The 19,982-nt window shown below is 40.8% G+C and overlaps 2 protein-coding genes across 2 annotated transcripts in view; both read right to left on the bottom strand.

Annotated features, from left to right (window-relative positions):
* LOC115595798 (calcium-activated potassium channel subunit beta-4) overlaps positions 1 to 12,778 on the bottom strand; it is a 23,451-nt gene extending 10,673 nt beyond the window's left edge. The window contains exons 1-2 of the mRNA XM_030440628.1: positions 12,342 to 12,778; positions 8,044 to 8,214 (exon numbers count right to left, since the gene is read on the bottom strand). Of these exons, the coding sequence (XP_030296488.1) occupies positions 8,044 to 8,214; positions 12,342 to 12,506 (336 nt within the window). The 5' untranslated portion in view covers positions 12,507 to 12,778. The remainder of the gene's footprint in view (positions 1 to 8,043; positions 8,215 to 12,341) is intronic.
* Positions 1 to 19,982, bottom strand: part of LOC115595755 (NACHT, LRR and PYD domains-containing protein 14-like) — a 965,684-nt gene that overhangs the window by 445,603 nt on the left and 500,099 nt on the right.

The following is a 19,982-nucleotide window of genomic DNA, read 5'->3' on the forward strand; positions in this document are numbered from 1 at the left end:
TTAAGTTAGCAGCACACACACACACACACACACACACACACACACACCCTTCTTGCTGTCGTCATTCCTCAGTGATTACATTATTTTCGGTTCCCTCCTGTACAACATGCTTTATAAATGAATAGCTCTCTCTGCTGACCTTTTCTGCTGATTTGTTGTGTTTTTTTGTCGCTGTGTTTCTAAACTAACGAGGTCCAAATGTCCCCACGCCGAGCCAGCGCCGAGCCAGCGCCGAGGACACTTTGCTTTCTTTAAATAATTAGTTTGGGGTCAGAGTTCATTGTTAATAATAAAAGGCTTGGTGAAAGTTGGAGGCGAGGGCTGTCGCAGCGCTGCCCTCTGGTTACCCGCCGTTCCTGTCATTTACATTTATAACATAATTAAGTCATAAACGAGGAAATTACTTGGCGAGTAATTGGCTGAGTGAAACCACCCACCTGCCTTCATCTCCTCTCTTCCTTCCTCTCATACTGTGTTCACGTCTCTCGACTCAGATCAACATTTTACAGCTCAAACACATGATTTCGTGCTGATTGGATCTCTGGATGACAGAACTGAAGGAGGGACAGATGAATCTGCTGTACAGGCAGTGATTACAGAGCACTCAGTAGATCTGCATGGGTTCATACAGTCTGGTTGTTGATCAGCACCTGTGGTTCAATAATCACTTCTGGCTTTCACATCTCTGTCTGACACTCACTCATTCTGTTTGTTGTGTTTGATGTTCCACTGAAACCTCGACATGAGAAAGCATCTGTTCACGTTGGACTTCTTTTTAATAGTGAGTTTTAAAGTTCTCTTCTATATTAGACAAGAAACAATGAGAAATAAAAGATAAACACTAAGATATGAATCACTACGATACAACAGGGTGGGGATACTATATGAGTATAAGATACGTTATGATACCTAACAGTACAATACATAACAGTACAATACGTAACAGTACAATACATAACAGTACGATGCGTAACAGTACGATACGTAACAGTACGATACAGTACATTACAAAACAGAACGATACGTAACAGTACGATACAGTACATTACATAACAGAACGATACATAACAGTATGATATGTAACAGTACAATGTGTAACAGTACGATACGTAACAGTACGATACGTAACAGTACGTTATAGTAAGTTGTGTAACAGTATGATACGTAACATTACAATACGTAACAGTACCATACGCAACAGTACGATACGTAACAGTACAATGTGTAACAGTACGATACGTAACAGTACGTTATAGTAAGTTGTGTAACAGTACGATACGTAACAGTACGATACGTAACAGTACGATATAGTAAGTTGTGTAACAGTACGATACGTAACAGTACGATATAGTAAGTTGTGTAACAGTACGATACGTAACAGAACGATACGTAACAGTACGATATAGTAAGTTGTGTAACAGTACGATAAGTTAAGTTGTGTAACAGTACGATACGTAACAGTACGATATAGTAAGTTGTGTAACAGTACGATACGTAACAGTACGATACGTAACAGTACGATATAGTAAGTTGTGTAACAGTACGATAAGTTAAGTTGTGTAACAGTACGATACGTAACAGTACGATATAGTAAGTTGTGTAACAGTATGATACGCAACAGTACGATACGTAACAGTACGTTATGGTAAGTTGTGTAACAGTACGATACGTAACAGTATGATACGTAACAGTACGATATAGTAAGTTGTGTAACAGTATGATACGCAACAGTACGATACGGAACAGTACAATGTGTAACAGTACGATACGTAACAGTACATTATAGTAAGTTGTGTAACAGTACAATACGTTACAGTACGATACAGTACGATACGTAACAGTACGTTATAGTAAGTTGTGTAACAGTACGATACGTAACAGTACGTTATAGTAAGTTGTGTAACAGTACGATACGTAACAGTACGTTACAGTAAGTTGTGTAACAGTACGATACGTAACAGTACGATACGTAACAGTACAATGTGTAACAGTACAATACGTTACAGTACGATACAGAATGATCCAAAATGGGACAGTAAAATAAGATAAGGAAACATATGATACAAAACAATATGGTGCGATACCATATACTCCAATACAGTATGAAAAGGTGCGATACAATGAGATAAACGCATTTGATGCAATGCGATAAAAAAACAGACATTGTTAATCAACAATGAAGACGGTGGCTGGCTGCAGCCCTCGAGGGAGAAGAAGGCCAAAATGTAAATGACTAATAACGCTTTCATTCAGGAATAAAGTAGAGAGACGAAATTTATCTCTGAAAATCAAATATGCTGATTTTTTAAAAACAACATAAACCAAACGTTTCTACAGAATCAGACAGCAGAAACTAAAGCCGTAAAACAGAGAGAGTAATCCTCATTATGAACCGTGTGTGTGTGTGTGTGTGTGTGTGTGTGTGTGTGTGTGTAGAGATACAACTTCAAAAGCCAAAGCAGCTTTAGTTTGTTGTTAAGACTTCAGCACTCAGGAAATATATTATGTGTTCGACACACATAGACACACACACAGAGAGACACACACACCATTAGGTGAAGGCAGAAAAGCACTCTGGGAAAATACAGTGCCCATGCTGGTAAAGTAAAACACACACACACCATTCAATCCATTTCTATTTTAATGGAGTCTGCCAAGTCGAGCTGGCTACATTAGTATTGTCTGTGTGTGTGTGTGTGTGTGTGTCTGTGTGTGTGTGTGTCTGTCTGTGTGTGTGTGTGTGTGTGTGTGTGTGTGTGTGTGTGATAGGGGAACATTAAGAGCTCAGAGCAATAAACTGAAAAACTGGCTCACAGAGAAAAACACTTTATATTTTCCCGTAATTGTGATTTTTTTTTATTTTTTATTTTTCACTTTCAAGTTTACTGAAATAAAACTTGTGCGTCCTGAATGTGTTCCAAACGTTATAAAAGAGACGTCTGTGAAACTGTCGGACTTAATGGAGGTTTTTACTTTGTAAAAAGATGTGAAGTCATCGTCTCTGCTACAGGTTCAGTGAGCCACATAACCAGGAAGTAAACCTCAGTTCTTATTGGATTGGCGCCATCTTTGCATGTGGAATGTAGTTCTTCTAATTGTTATATTAGAACCTGGACACGGTGTTGGAGGCGGAGCCTAAAGTCACCACGACTGACGCCAGGCTGCAAACCACCAGAGCGACCAAACCGTGTGATGACAACGTGACTCGTGACTCCAGTACGATGACATGTGGAAAGTCTTTGCAGAAGCTTTTGAAAGATCCAGATCAATTTATGTGCAGGAAGTTGATATTAATATTTAATCGTGCAGCTTTTCTTGACTTTTTCAAGTGTTACTGGACTGAATAGCTCAAGTTAATGACAGTGAAACGAGGGTTGTTTTATTATCTTAGTCAAGAGGAAAACGTTTGTGCATCACGCGATGATGTAATCACATGGTTTGACCACAACGCTAGATTAGTTTCGAAGCCTGCTGCTATTCCTGCGGGCTTGTACCAAACACATGGCTGTATAAAACAAACAGAGAAGAAGAAACAGAGATCATGAGCTGAAAACAAAACATGTGAATAAACCACAAAGAAGAAGACGGAACAAAAGCACCGGCCGGCCACCGTCACCAACAGGAACCACAGCAGCTGTGAGAAACATCCTGCTGAGGCGGAACGCTGATGTTGATTTCAGCTCAAATGCAGCTAATCAGGCAGTTTGTTAAACATTATGATCTCATCTGTAATCACACTTATGAAGAGCCACTTCAGTGCTCAGCAGCTACACCAGGGTCCACACACTTTATCGCTGTTTTTACACAGTTCCTCGAGGCGTCTGCTCATCATACCTGATTATGCTGACGTTTGACCTGATGGAGCTTTATGTCGACATAAAAATTGAGATGTTGACTGCTGAATAAAAGAGCCAGCATGCGACAGAAGACACGACGTTCTCTCAGTTTTCAAATAACTTTCTCTGTGAGTCACGTCTGAGTTTTAATGTCACCTCGAGATCCAAACGAGACAAAAGACAAACAGAGAACAGAGAACGAGTCCAGCCGGACGCTCTGATATTTGTTTTCACACCTACTGATTCCAACGAACACGGCGCTTCATTTGTGTAGCGCGTGCACGAACACACACACACACACACACACACACACACACACTTGATGTGTTTGTAAAGCTTTAATTAAAGCAGCAGGTTTGAGTCGTTATCTGATCAGAAACACCGGCTTATCTGTTCCTGTTTAGAGACCAGCAGAGTGTGAGGTAGCTTGATGGATGAGACACACACACACACACACACACACACACACACACACACACACACTATAAGGTGGTGGTCCATTTATTTTTCCTCCCAGACATTTTCTCTGCTCTCGTCTCCACAGTTGATTTTTGTTCGTATAAAAATGAAATGATCTCCTGACCTCAATAAACCAGAGGGGCTTCAGGAGTGTGTATCACTGTGTGTGAGTGTGTGTGTGTGTGTGTGTCTGTGTGCATCTCTTCTGTATCGATGCGGCTCGTCTGCTCGGATCCAGCCGTCCCTGGAGAGACATTTTGTAAATACGTATTTTATTAAAATGCTATCTGACTTTTAACATTAAGATTTAGTGAAATGTGTTCCTGCCTGAGAAGTTTCTACTGTAAACTATATTTCATGGCTCTGGTCATGTTTTCATCAGAATGAAGCAGGAACTTAATCTTTATTTAATTGTCCTCTAACGTTTTCTAGCACAATGTTGTTGATGTCAAACGATGAGCTGGACTCGTAAAAACAGCTGAAAAATGAGTGAACGCTGGTGTAGATTCAGTGTGTTCACATGTAGCACAACATCCTGTAAATATGATTTAAATGACAAACAAAATATTTAATGTGACATTAAAACTCTGTTTAAATCTGTTTATGTTGTAAAAACAAACAGCAGCTCTCCGTCTGACAGCAGCTAAATAATCCTCTTTACTTCTTAACGTTTCTATAAATAATTCATTTTATTATTTATTTATTGCCCCTTTTCATTTAATTTCATTATTTTAATTTAATTTGTCATTATTTTATTTTAATTCATCTTTAAAACTCTACTATTTTAAATTATTCAATTAAAATTAAAGTCCTCTTTTAATTTAGCTGTTTTAAAACTATATTAATTTATTTATGTTTTGATTAATTAAATAAAATAAACAAACTAATACATATAATAATATTTATATTAATAACATTAATTTGTACAGAGGATTTATTTGGCAAAAAAAAATAAAAATAATAATAAATAAATGCCTTAATAAAATACTATACAAAAATGAACATGGACAATAATTTATTTGTAAAATGTTACATAAAGTGATACATTCTATTGATTTACTATATTTGTTTATTTTCCTTTTTATTTATTTCTGGTGTTGATTTGTTGACATATTAGTATTCATGTCCTGCACAGATCTGTGGACTGTTATTGATTTTATTCTGTTTCAGAAGATGATCAGGTTGAGAAATAATCTTACTGGTTATCTTTGTTTTCTCCTCTAAATAAATCCGTCCAAACTGTCCAAACACTCAACTTCATCAATATATATATAGTGAGTTTATTTCTGACATACGATGGACAAAACTACTTAATAAGAGCCAGAATGACCCTTTAACAGCAGCTCGTATGAACACATGGAGCCAGTTGGTGTGTTGCTGTTGATCTTAATGTCACGTCAGTCATCTGGACCGCAGGCGGCTCCATTAACTAATCGCCCCCTAAAGACACAACGCCAATTAACTCCAACTCCTTCATCTGACACTCAGTCAGCTGGTCTGCAGGCACGACGGCCATTTTAGACACAATTACAGTCTGATAAGTTAAATGTTAAAGGTCACAGAGCTCATGAAGATGACACGTTTGACTAGATTACATAAAACTAACTACATGTTTTCATTATTCTTGCCACAGAACATGAGATTTTATTTAATCTGAATTAGATTATTAAACCAAAAGGACACATTCAGAATCAGTAATTCAGAACATATTCAGAAGTGGGTCTTAATCTGTCACACTGTTTCACCTGATCCAACCACTGAACCAGTAACACAACACCACCAGACTCCATTAAGAAATGTAGTGATTTTAAGAGTTGTTAAGTTAAAACAAACCTTACAATGTTGTGAAACTCTGTATCTGACAGAGTATGAATCATTGTGTCCTTCTTGTAAATTCAGCAAAAAGTATAATACATGAAGCCAAGTATTAGCCACAATTTAACCAGACTCCCTTAACAAATCAGCTGATTTAAGGAGTTGTTGAGTTAAAACAAACTTTATAAACATTATGAAACTGTGTGTGTGACAGATTGTAAGTCATTGTGTCCTTGTTGTAAATTCAGCATTAAATCTTTCAGCTGAAGTTGTTTGTCTCCTTGTAAAAAGTGTCAGTTTGTGGCAGCATGTCTGTACCAGCCTGTCTGCTTCTGTGTCTAAAGTGCTAAAGTCTTACCTGCCAACATTGATCAGCTGTTTGAACACACTGTTTACACTGATGTCACCATTTACACTCCATTTATGAAAGAAGAAACATGTTATTGATCTAAACATGTCACATGTTACAAAGACACTAAACAGTAACAATATAGGCTACTTCTTTGTCCCCGTGGAGAAAGTCCCCAGACTCCCTTAACAAATGTGTCAGTTTAGTGAGTTGTTGAGTTGGAGACACTTTATAAACTCTGTGAAACTCTGTCTCTGACTCATTCTGCATTATTTGGACCTTCTTGTTCATTCAGCAACATTAGACATTAAGATATTCTTCTCAGGACCAACAGAACCAGCTCTGTCCTTTAACATGTTAACGATCTTTTCATTCTTAAGATTCAGAGCATGTAGGGGGCGGAGCCTTAACGGGTGTAGTGACTCTCCTCCATCATTATAAACATACAGAAAGGTCGCACATCCATCCTTACATTCAGCCTCTCTCTCTCTCTATTAGACATTAAGGATTTCTGAATGAAGCGTGACTCGTCTCTCTCTCTTTCTGTCTCTACACATCATCTCCTTTGCTGTCACCATGGCGACTGAGGGGCATCGATGACGCGCCGTCTCTCTCCTCTATATTTACTCTGTTGCTGTAGCGACGACCCAGACGTGCACTGAAGAAGAGGGAGCTGTCCAAAGACGGACGCCGACTGTAATCGTGATGTTTTCAGTTTGTTGTTGAGCTCAGGACACGACCTCCGGGCCGCTCCTACGAGGGGAGTTCCCTACACCGCATGTGGACTCCCAAACAAACATGTCCTTCAGTAACGCGCTGCTCGAACAGCCTGCTCTCAGTCTTTACTTGGCTGCAGGGATTTTAATAAAACAGATAAAAGAAGCCGAGATGATTAAAGATATCCATGAAGTGCTCAGTGGGCCATCTGGACCAGAACCTTTCAGAGCCTTTGTGGATGTTCTGTATCACCTCCAGTTCTCTTATCTCGTCTGTCAGTTTGATGAGTTGATGAAGGAACGGTTTACACACACACACACACACACACACACACACACACACACACACACACACACACACACACACACACACACGGCGTCAGCTGTGATGTGTTTACTGTCAGCTGTTTGTTAATGGTGCCTTCATGCACACACTGAGAGTCTTAATGGTGTCTCGCTGCTTCGCTCTCCCTCCGTCTATTTCTGTTCAGCTCTTGAGTTCAGGCAGCTGCGACACAAGAACCAATCAGACTGCAACTCTTCTGACGCTCAACAACAACAACAACAACAACATGTCATTCAAACGACTGCCGACTGCGTTCAGTCATTTTTACGTCACCTGATTTCACGTTTTGATGCGTCGACTGGTCGTGTTTGTTGACGCAGACACAAAATGTTTAGGAGAAGATAATAGCGGTTAAATGTGCTAGAACACGATGTATAAAAGTATAAATACAGAAATAAAAGGCGTTAAGAAAAGGTTTGTTGTTGTAGTTTCCCACATCTGCCACTAGATTTTACCAAAGAGCCAGATCTGAAAGTTGAACCCGTCACGGCGGGAGAATGAATTAAGTTGTGGTACCGGTACCTTTGGGTTGAGGACCAGCTGTTGCTCGTCAAAGTGCAGCAGCGCCACAGAGTTGGACTCGGAGTTGTTAACGAAGATCTGCAGGCAGGGATACAGAGACGTGCCCTTACAGTCGGTACCGCAGGTGAACACGCACTCGAACATCTCCTCTGGACGCAGAACCGACACCACCTGCAGAACCAACACAGAACCACAATATTTATTTATATGTGTTTCACCCGAAATACGCTCTTGAAAAACTGTCCACTATTAGCTTAGCATCCAGTAGCAAGTCAAAACATTTAGTAATTCTTCTTACCCAGAAAACACTACTTGAATGGATTGAATTGCTGAACTTGCGATTTTGACACATTTAAACCATTTTATATTGTTTAGTGTTAAATTACGTTATCTTGAATACTCGAGTTGTCTGGAGATGTGTTCTGTTAACTCGCTGAGCGACTGTTAGCTTAATTAGCTTCCACAGGAAAACTGACATCTCTGTGAAATCGACGAGCTCGGTTTCAAATGTCAGCAAAACGTCTGCATTTCTTCTCCCGGCTTGTTAACGGGCCGAGCAGCTGCAGGCATGAATATAAATATCAATGAACGGTGAATACACGATCAATCCACACAAATCTGATAAGAGTCCGATCTTTCCTCATCCCTTAAGAGGTCAGGGAACTGCAATAAAGTCCAAGTATTGTGATTTATGTGGTATTAAGCTGTGGATTAGTGGATGACGGAGCGCAGTTTGAGATTTAAAGACAAAGGGCTTCCACTCTCTGTAATGCATGAACGTTATTTCAGGACGATGCAATAAGCTAACAGCCAAATAAATCAAGCCGGTATGAATTCATCATCTGCAGTGAACAGCTGGGAGTGCAGGCTGCAGCCGGCCGTAACTCACGTCAGGAGAAACTCCCAGCGGCTTCGAAACACTGAGCAGTTTTAATAATCCTCAGTGGAAAGTGACGCAGCATGAAGGTGGACAAACACACTAAAAGGTCCTGTTCTCCTTCTGCTCTGTAGGTGAAACAGACGACTGATCCGATCCAACAGGACACGTTTTTAAACTGTTGGTCTGTGGCCTGTTTGAGGAGAGAGGAGGGAAAATGTATTAACTTTGTTTTAAAGTATAAAGAACCCTCACTGTTGATCCGACACAGTTCTGTTTAAAGCTGTGGTCGAGGAGCGGTTCACTCAAAGACGACACATTCTGCTCGTTTTCAGATTCATCGTGTTATTTCCTGTCACTACTTGAGCAGGTTTAAATGCTTCGTTGTCTCAAACAGCAGCTCCTGTCTCTTTAAGGCCCCTCCTCCTCCTGAGCACCCAGTCTGCTCTGATTGGTCGGCTCACACATGCCTGAGTCAGCATCGCTAACAACAACAGAGCAGCTTTGCTAACTCAACTCTAACGTGCCAAACTTGCTCTAAATTATGCAAATGTGTGACATGATGTCATAGTGTCACAGAATTAAAGGCGGGACTACTGACGGGGCGTTCAGGAGCAGTGTTTCTGTTGGAAAGAGGAGCTTCTTTGACCTTTTAAACTTGCAGAAGAACCTGAAAAAAAGCACAATAGGTTGACTTTAAAATGTCTCATGCTAGCTGAAAAAATAGGTAATTTTAAGAGTTGTTTAGTAACAACATCAACGTGACACTGTTGAATCCTTTCTGTCGATATTTTCTGGCTGAAATTCGATGAATCTCGTCTGACTTCAGTCAGAGAGAGAAACATGAATTCAGACGTTCAATGGTTGTATTTTTCTGTTTATTAAGGGGAACAGGTGTCAAAATATTTCCTTTCTTGACATTTTGAGAGTTTATTTTGTTGACTTATTAGACTCAGTAGTGAACTGGCTGCTTTTACATCTCCAGCTGAAATTACAGGCTGTCAGACTGTCACCTCTGAGACAGGCTGAGGCTAGCTGTTAGCATGCTAACTTCAGTATAACACAGACATCTTTTCCTTCTCACTCTGTTGATTATGTTCATTTTTCTTTGACAAACGGACATGCCTTTTGTTAAGTGACACTGCTCATGTTGCTAAAAACCAGCAGGAAAATAAAGAAACGACTGTGAGATGATAAAACTCAGAGTGACGTCGGGTCTCAGTGACAGTTTGACTGATGACTGAAAGCTCAGCGTGACTGATCCGATCAGATCTGATGACATTCTGATCAGCTTCACTGTCCATCAGAGACACTGATACGACTCCGCTGACCTGATTTATCACGTCTCTCTTTCCAGACCAGATTAAAACATATTACATCAACCTGAAACACAGAAATCTCATCAACACGTCTACAATATGTCGACACTGTTTGATAGCTGAGGGTCATTTTTCAATATTGACGTGTATCAGGATACGATAGGAGAAGAAAAATATCATTTAAAACAATCAAACTGATGCTCAGAGTCGACCAATGTAACACCAAACCACCAACATGTTCAGAAAAAACACTTAAATAACTTGAAATACATTAATTAATCCTCTGTTATAATAAATGTTTCAGCTCAAATAACAATCCTATTAGACTAATAGAAATCTTTATATTGGGTCACCCTAAATATTAAAGTGAATGACAGAGTGGAGTTTGAGATTTAAAGACAAACTGAACCAGTAACAACAGCACCAGACTCCCTTAACAAATGTGTCAGATTAGTGAGTTGTTGAGTTGGAGACACTTTATAAACTCTGTGAAACTCTGTCTCTGACTCATTCTGCATTATTTGGACCTTCTTGTTCATTCAGCAAATGTTAAGGGATCTGATCCTATGAGGTCATTCAGATGCATGTTAAGCTGTGAACTGATGGATCTCTCAGGACGGATGGTGAAACCAAATGTGAACAGCTTCTGTGATTGGCCGATATCAGCCACCTGATATATCGGTCCGGCTCTATTTATGGTTCATTTTGAATTCAGCCATTTGTAGATGGATAACATGATGTCATCCTTGATCAGATCGTCCAAAATCAGAAATGTGACGTGTTTAAATTTCCTAAACCACATATTCAGTTTGTCAGCAAGAAATATTCTTTATCATCACAATAAACTAATAAATCATCCTGATTGTTTGGAATTAACTATCTGTAAATAGTTGCTCCAGGACTCAAATCACAATTTCTACTAAGAATTTTAATAAACTAGTAAAAATCCTACAAAGTCCAATACTACTTAAAAGTTTTACCTTAATATTTATAAAAGCAGAATTACTTCTATTCATCAGCAACAACCTCTATAGTCACTAACACATGATATCATTGCAACAACAACAACAACTACTACTTTGGACATTAGTACACATGTCAAATTTTACAAATACAGTCAACTATGTCGCCCTCGGAGAAAGTCGCCAGACTCCCTTTGAAAAATGCTTAATTCTGTGAGTTATTGAGTGAGAGGACACATTATAAACACTGCAAACATTGCTGATGATAAAGTCTTATATATTCGGGCCTTCTTGTAAATTCGGCAAATGCTGCACATGAAGTTTATTCTTGCTTGTGTTAAAAACATCGTGTCTTTTGTTCATGTGATGCACAGACTCACTGATGTAGGTTGAGCTGTCCACTTGTGACCGGATCACTCAGGACGGATCTCGTTTACACTCAGTTTATTAAAGAAAACAGCAATTTATAATGAACATGTAAACATTTTTGAAATACAGTTAAAGGTAAACAATATAGGCTACTTCTGTGTTGTCCGTGGAGAAAGTCACCAGACTCCATTAAGAAAAAGGTCAAATTAGTGAGTAGTTGCGTTAGGAGAAAGTTTATAAACTTTGAGAAACGCTGATTCCAATAAATTCTCCATTATCTGGGCCTTCTTGTAAATTCGGCAAATGTTACACGTGGATGTATTTCTTTATTTGTGTTAAAAAAAATTTAACAAATCCGCATCGGTTTGTCCCAAATACTAATACGCACTTATACCACTATTCCTACCACAACACTAACACTGCTGCTCCTGTTTACAACGTTAACGACACTATTTATGACAACAATGGTCAGATTCTAACTCTTATAAATCACAATTAAATGGATTTAAAAGTACCGACGTCCATCAGCTGACAGACACAAACACTCTGAGAACTTCAGACTTAACCACAATAAAAAAAAATCACAATAAAAGTGGACAAACTGGCTCCTGCTTCAACTTAGACTCGATCCAACAACCCTCCAAAAACTACAACTACAACAACTCCTCCACCAGCACCAGCAGCAGCACCACCAGCAGCAGCAGCCGGGTTAGAGGCTCCGGCAGCGGACGCTCGGCGGCGGCTGCTCGGAGCTCGTGTGTCCGGGCTCACCGTGCAGTTGGCCGGCTTGCTCTGGAGGCTCTGCAGGGTCGGGCTGAGCCAGCAGAAGCCCAGGATGAAGAGGCTGAGGATCCCGCAGGCGATCAGGAACAAGCCCAGCCGGATGCTCTTGTCCTCGGCCTCAGAGTACTCGTACGACACCCGCATCTTCGCCATGGCAGCCCCGCGGAGACCTCCGCCGGCATGGAGAGGAGGACCGGAGGAGGAGGAGGAGGAGGAGGAGGAGACGGGGTTTCTCTGCTGCTGAGGAACTGTTGAGCTTTAAACAGCGGCTGCTTCTCTCTGTCTCTGAGCGTGTTTCATCCTCCTCCCTCTCCATCCATCCCTCTCTCTGCTGCCTCCTCCTTCAGCTCAGTTGTTTATCTGCCTCCTCTTTCATCACCAGAGTCACTGGAGAGAGAAACACACGGAAATATAAAAATACTGAAGGAAAAGTCCTGAGACACAACAGGTGAAAACACTTTAGAGACCAATCAGCTCCCATACAGCTAGTATCTATTCAGACTGGCAGCAAGAAAACGTCCAAAACTCACATTCAGCTGTTAATTAATGTCTGAAAATGCAAAAAATGATTGTGTTAATTAGCAGTGACCCAAATGACCCTGATGACAAACAGGTGACAGAACCACCGATCCAACTGTTAAATTAATGACATCATAGTTTTGGTTTCTGGAGCTAAGCTAACACAAGCTAACTGTTTGCTACTTTTTAAGGAATTAAACTTAACGATGTCTCATTTTTTTTTTTATAATGCAATGAATGTTTTTGAGATGTTTTTGTAACATTTCTTCTTTCAGACTGGAAGAAATAAAAAAAAAACCCAGAACACATATTTAGTTCAGATTTATGCAAATTAGTGCATATTTGTAATTTAACATAAAACATCAGAAAACTTGTAATGCAAAAATAATATTGTGTTAATTAACCCAAAAAACAGCTTCTTTGTCTGAAACGGCTGCTTATTCTCCAGTTGCAGAAGCTAACAGAGGCTAACTGTAATAGTAACTGTAGGCTAACTATGGGCTAACTGTGGGCTAGTTGTGGGCTAACTGTGGGCTAACTGTGGGCTAATTGTGGGCTAACTGTCAGCTACATGTGGGCTAACTGTGGGCTACCTGTGGGCTACTTGTGGGCTAACTGTGGGCTAACTGTGGGCTAATTGTGGGCTAACTGTTGGCTTACTGTGGGCTAACTGTGGGCTAACTGTTGGCTACCTGTGGGCTAACTGTTGGCTACCTGTGGGCTAACTGTTGGTTAACTGTTGGCTAACTGTGGGTTAACTGTTGGCTACCTGTGGGCTAACTGTTGGCTACCTGTGGGCTAACTGTGGGCTACCTGTGGGCTAACTGTTGGCTACCTGTGGGCTAACTGTTGGCTACCTATGGGCTAACTGTTGGCTACCTGTGGGCTAACTGTGGGCTAGTTGTGGGCTAACTGTTGGCTACCTGTGGGCTAACTGTGGGCTAACTGTGGGCTAACTGTTGGCTACCTGTGGGCTAACTGTTGGCTAACCGTGGTCTAACTGTTGGCTAACTGTGGATTAACTGTGGGCTTCCTGTGGGCTAGTTGTGGGCTACCTGTGGGCTACCTGTGGGCTACCTGTGGGCTAACTGTGGGCTACCTGCAGCACAGAGGGACTCATCAAATTAAACTTCAAGGTAATGTTAGGTGTTACTGTTACCATATTTAAACGTAAAGCTTTGGAAAACGTTATTCATTCATTTTTTTATTCATTTATTCATTTATTTATGTATTTATGTATTGATGTATCCGTAGCGCTGCACTGAAGAACAAACAGTGTCATCTCCAGTCAGTCTGCACTGTTCGGCTGTCCACATACTTCTGGCCGTGTCGTGCAGCCTGTCTGTGATGTTTCTATGGTTTCATCGCTCTCTCTCTCTCCTTCTCTCTGCAGGTCGTGTGGTGCTCGGTCGCCCCTCTGGCCTGATGATTCAATCCAGATTTGTGTTTTATTTCGCCGCGGGCTGCGTGTTGTTCGCTCGCTGCTACATGCTGCATGAGATAAGCCTCTTAGCTGAGAGAGAGAGAGAGAGAGCACATCACTCCATCAGGAACATCCTCCGTCTCAGGCCAGCAGGCACAAACACAACAGGTTGTAGCACGAGTTAGCGTTAGCTCACTGCTGCTAATCAGTCATTGATTAGACTGATACTGAGGCTGATGAGATGGTTAACATGATTCAATCCCTCGTAATGAGACACATATGAGTAGATTTCTACAGAAAGACAGAACAGATTTTCCTTTAATAGAAATCATGTCATCGGATCTTCATCAGTAGAATCCAATTTGTAGATGTTGAAGTTTATATTTTTCTGAGGTCTTCTTCGTCGCTGTCGTCTTAAAGTTTCATTTAGTTAATTCAACTGTTTACTGGCAGTTCATTAACATTCAGACTGGCTGCTAAACGCTGTTTTCAAAGGTTACTACGTACTTCATTACCTGCTGCTGCGATGACACAGCTTCTCTTTGTGAATCGATAAAGTTTGATTTCATCGTGTGTGTGTTTGTGTGAGTGTGTGTGCTGACTGACTCTGATCGCTGCTGAAGATGCAAAATGGCCTCCGAGGACTAAACGATCAATGCGCTGACTGAAACGTATGGATCCGTCTCTGCAGTGAAGAGTCACTGAGTGAAGACACTTGTTGATGTCGAACAACACAAACAAACGCTGCTCTGAATTTCCTGATAGCTCGATAGATTATTTAAAAGGTGCATTAAGTGACTTTTGGCCTCGATGGACCAAAGAAAGAGAAACAAAAACAAATCCTGCAACAGGATCATTCGATGAAGTCGTGTTTGTGTCCAGTATTCTCTGGTTTTACCTCAGACTTTGGTCTCCACCTCCTGCTGTAGCTGCTGAATGCTTCACTGTGTTCACCAGCGAGTCTCTAACTGCTTCAACTGTTTCGCATCGTGCTTAAACGCTCTCCATCAAATCAAGAGAAAACACATTTGTCAGGTGTTTTGTGGGTCGTCTGGAGGATTAAACTCCTGGAGTCTCATCAGGTTCTGTTCTGATCCGACGGAGCAGAGCTCAGAGATTAGTTTGTAACTTGTGGGATTAAAAAGGTGATTTCTCTTCACTCTGTTGATCAGCAGCGGTGATCCGGAGCTGACCTCCAGGTTCTGTTCTGCTGACTGCTGACTGGAGCTGGAGGGGAAATGAACGTAACGTCACAGAGAGGAGACAGAGAACCAGAACCAGAACCAGAGTCTCTGCTGAGTGCTGACTTCACTCAGAGGTTGACTGAACGAACTCGATTGGCTGGTGGTTATTACATCATTGAACAAACACCATCACTGATGAAAATCAGACATTTTAATGCAGATTTCTCGACCAACTCAACCATTTAATCTTCGTCCTGGCAGAAAACCAAAACAACGAGTTATAGGAGGCTAAAAGGCTCAAACCGTCAGAGGATCAGAGCCGAAGATTTAAAAGATCGATTGTATTTTAAAATCTAAGCAACAGAGCCAACATGAAGATGTGGTTCTTCACCTGATTTTAAACATTTGATTTTCAGTTATTTGTTGGAAAAAAGAAGCAACTCAAAGACTTCGACTCAAGATGAACATTATTTGTGTCATTTTCTGACAAAAATGTGCAAAATCTTTATTTTTTGTCTTCTAAATTATTTGTAAGACTGAAAACAAAGACAAACGTGGCACCAAACACAGAATACTGGAAGGTTTCTTTGAATCTAAATGCTCAGATAATGATATTCAAAGACACAGAGTATCAGCAGGAACATCAGCTTCGCCCTTTAAACAACGATATCCTTCCACCTGCAGCGGCGCCGTCTCTGCGCTGCAGCTCGTCTCGGCCTGTTGCATAAATATGAAGCGCTGAAAAGCTCCAGAATAAAGCCTCAGCATTATGCATGGGTAATCAGGGAGGCATGTGGCAGGATTATCATCATCTCTGCAGATCAAAAGATTACAAATAATAACGGACATCAGCGTGGACGAACACGGCGCCACGTGTCCCCGCCTGGTCGCCAACACACAGACCAACAAACATCACAACCTTTAGATACAACTTGAGATCACAAACTCAGACTCGTACAATTGAGGAGATTTGAGGTAAATTTCTTCTGAAAGACTAAAATGTGAATATCAGGACTGTGAGAGGCAGCCTGGTCGACAGTTGGTATCCTCTGTGGACGGGATTTGTGCTTTCAGGAAGTAAACCAAATAAAACGGATAGAAAAAGGGCCTCGTCTGACTCGAATCGACAGTCAGCTGATGCGATTAGCTGCACAATATTTGCTTCTGTTGTCCTGAAAAAAACAGAAGAGGTGCTGCAACAACCGCTGAACATTTGGCTGAAAATCCCTCCATCAACAGAGAGCCGCAGGCCGGTAATATCCCTCATTATGGTGACGGTGTGCGTCGCTCTGAAAGCACTGTGATGGAAAAGTACCACGCAGTGATTCTGCAGCCTTGTTCTGCAACATATCTGGATTTCAGCCTGTAGATTTAAGGAAACGCATCGTTTTTAACACCGTGTTTTGTCTCCAGGCAGCAACACGAGTCGATGCCAAACACAAAACGACAGGCTGTCGTCTTATTGTGAAAATCCTGCTGTTAGAACGTGACATGATGCCGAGAACACGACGCGTTTCAGCAACGTTCAAACTGAAACCTGTCCGAACGTTTGTCTGTGATTCAAACATGAAGATGTTTTTATTTTCTATGAGTCGTTTCTCATGAAAACAGAAACTTTATTCTGTTTATTCAAGGAATCAGTTTTTCCTTTTTTGCTCTTCTTCACCGTCCACAACATGTTCTGGAGCACTGTCGCCTGTTGGTTTGTTTGTTTATTCGTTTGTTTGTTGGTTGTTTATTTGTTTGTCAGCAGGATTACACAAATCTTTTTAATGGATCTCCACAGATCTTAGCAGGAGGGTGGATCTTTGAATTAATTCCACATCGATTAAACATTAATTGATGAAGAATGAAACACTTTCAGTCTCCGTACACGTATGTTAGTATGTGTTGATGAGTCAGAGCGACGCTGCAAACACGTTTGAAGAGTCTCATGTTGTTTTCTGTGAGCTGAAGTAAAACAGCACAGTGAGCTAATTAACAGACAATTAACAGTAAAGTGAAGTTTCATTTCACACCTTCTCTCTCTGTCAGTTACATAACTGCTGTTAAAGTAAAAGACTATTTATTAATCAAAGGGTCCAAAGTCAAAACTAAACAGAACATTTGGAGTTAATACAAAACAAAAGCTGCGTGTTCGAGTGTTAATGTCGTGATTACATCTGTAACTAATTAATGAAGCCTAAATATCTGAGGCTGATACTGAAATCAGCAGTAAAACAGTCAAAATTATGATTATTTTAAGTTTTTACTGCCTGTCCTCCTCAGACATCTTGAACACTGATCCAGATATGAATCTGTAGCAGGCCGGACTCCACAGATCATTCTGTCCTCACTCTCCTCCTCTTCCTCCTCTTCTGTCTTCGTCTCAGTTGGTTTCAGATTTAATCTCGACGCTTCCTCTCCTGAATTTAATGGACACTTTCAGTCTCCGCTGCGTCTCTGCTGCAGCGTTAAATCTGCTCTGCTGCTGCTTTTATCACCACATTAAGTCTTTATTGCTCCACATTAATGCTTCAGATACAGACTGTGTGTTATCTGCTGTCTGCTTGTGTGTTTGTTTGCAGCTGTGTGTGTGTGTGTGTGTGTAGCTGTGTGTGTGTGTGTGTGTGTGTGTGTGTGTTTGTAGCTGTGTGTGTGTGTGTGTGTGTGTGTGTGTGTGTTTGTAGCTGTGTGTGTGTGTGTGTGTGTGTGTGTGTTTGTAGCTGTGTGTGTGTGTGTGTGTGACTCAGCTGCTGTGGTGAAACATCCATGTATTGATTTGACTGCAACAAAAAGATCTGGGAAGGTAAATTATTATTGATAACTTAAAGGTGAACTAACTGATTTATTTAAATGAAAGCACCCAATTAAAGGATGCTTACAGTCTGTATTAATTACTCTATTGATGATGTAATAAGATGGTTTATTCTCCTTCCTGACTGATTTATCTTCCTTTGGCACACGGCGCCCTCGTGTGGACAAACTCCTGAAACACCAGCTGGCAAAAACATTTAGCAGAAGAGGAAAACACACACCATCACCAGACTCCATTAACAAATGTGGTGATTTTAAGAGTTGTTGAGTTAAAACAGACTTTCTAACGTAGTGAAACTGTGTGTGTGACAGATTGTAAGTCATTGTGTCCTTGTTGTAAATTCAGCATTAAATCTTTCAGCTGAAGTTGTTTGTCTCCTTGTAAAAAGTGTCAGTTTGTGGCAGCATGTCTGTACCAGCCTGTCTGCTTCTGTGTCTAAAGTGCTAAAGTCTTACCTGCCAACATTGATCAGCTGTTTGAACACACTGTTTACACTGATTTCACCATTAACACTCCATTTATGAAAGAAGAAACATGTTATTGATCTAAACATGTCACATGTTACAAAGACACTAAACAGGAACAATATAGGCTCCTTCTTTGTCCCCGTGGAGAAAGTCCCCAGACTCCCTTAACAAATGTGTCAGTTTAGTGAGTTGTTGAGTTGGAGACACTTTATAAACTCTGTGAAACTCTGTCTCTGACTCATTCTGCATTATTTGGACCTTCTTGTTCATTCAGCAAATGTTCTACATGAACTTCTTTCTGTCTGAGTAGAAACACGGTGTTGAAGCAGCCTCATGAAGTTTGTCAGCGACTAAATCCTGAGGAGGTTTTGTAAATGTGTGTTGTTGAAGAATAAACTTCATCTGTCAGCTTTTACCAGTCAACAGTTAAATGAGCTTAAAGTTAATAATGTAGGCTGTTAAAAACGTCTTGAGAAGCGTTGGCGACGTCTCCTGAAGGACGACAGAGAAGAAACACAGGACTCCTCATTCAGTTTCATTACCAGAATATTTATTTTATTCTTTTTCCTATTAAAACACTAGCTGCCATATTTAATAAAACAGCCAACGGCCAAGTGCCTCAGTCCTCATCCTCCAATCAAATCATCTCGAGCAGGTCACATGGGTCTGTGGGCGTGTCCTTGGCTTTGCTGCTGCAGAGTGAACGAGCTGGGCCCTGGTTGGTCGGTCAGTCGGTTGGTCGGTGTCGGTGGGCGGAGTCGGGCGTGGTCCCCTGTAAACCGTCTCCATGGTGGTTTCCGTGGTAACGGGAAGTATTGCATCGTTTCCTGGCGGCCAGCAGACGGAGGGTCTCCTCCCATCAGACACTTTTTTGATTTTCCCCTTTTTTCTTAAAAATACTGCCATGTCTGTATGTATATATATTTAAATATATATACACAGCTGTACATTGGTGCCTCCTGGAGGAAAATTTAAAAATAATGTCACGAAAAAAGTAAATCGTTTATATTTTGCCTCAAGATTGGAACTTTTTGGGGTCGATTTTGCATTTTGGCGGAGTGTTAATGACCTTAAAAGGAAACGTTCGGTATTGTTGGAAAAAATATTTATTTGCTCTCTCGCAGAGTGAGATGAGACGTTGATAGCTCTCTTGTGTCTGTACGATAGATATGAAGCTAGCACCAGCAGCAGGCTAACTTAGCTTAGCATAAAATCAGCTACACCGGCTCCGTCCAAAGG

This window comes from Sparus aurata, chromosome 14 (assembly GCF_900880675.1).
Source record: "Sparus aurata chromosome 14, fSpaAur1.1, whole genome shotgun sequence".
Classification (NCBI taxonomy): domain Eukaryota; kingdom Metazoa; phylum Chordata; class Actinopteri; order Spariformes; family Sparidae; genus Sparus; species Sparus aurata.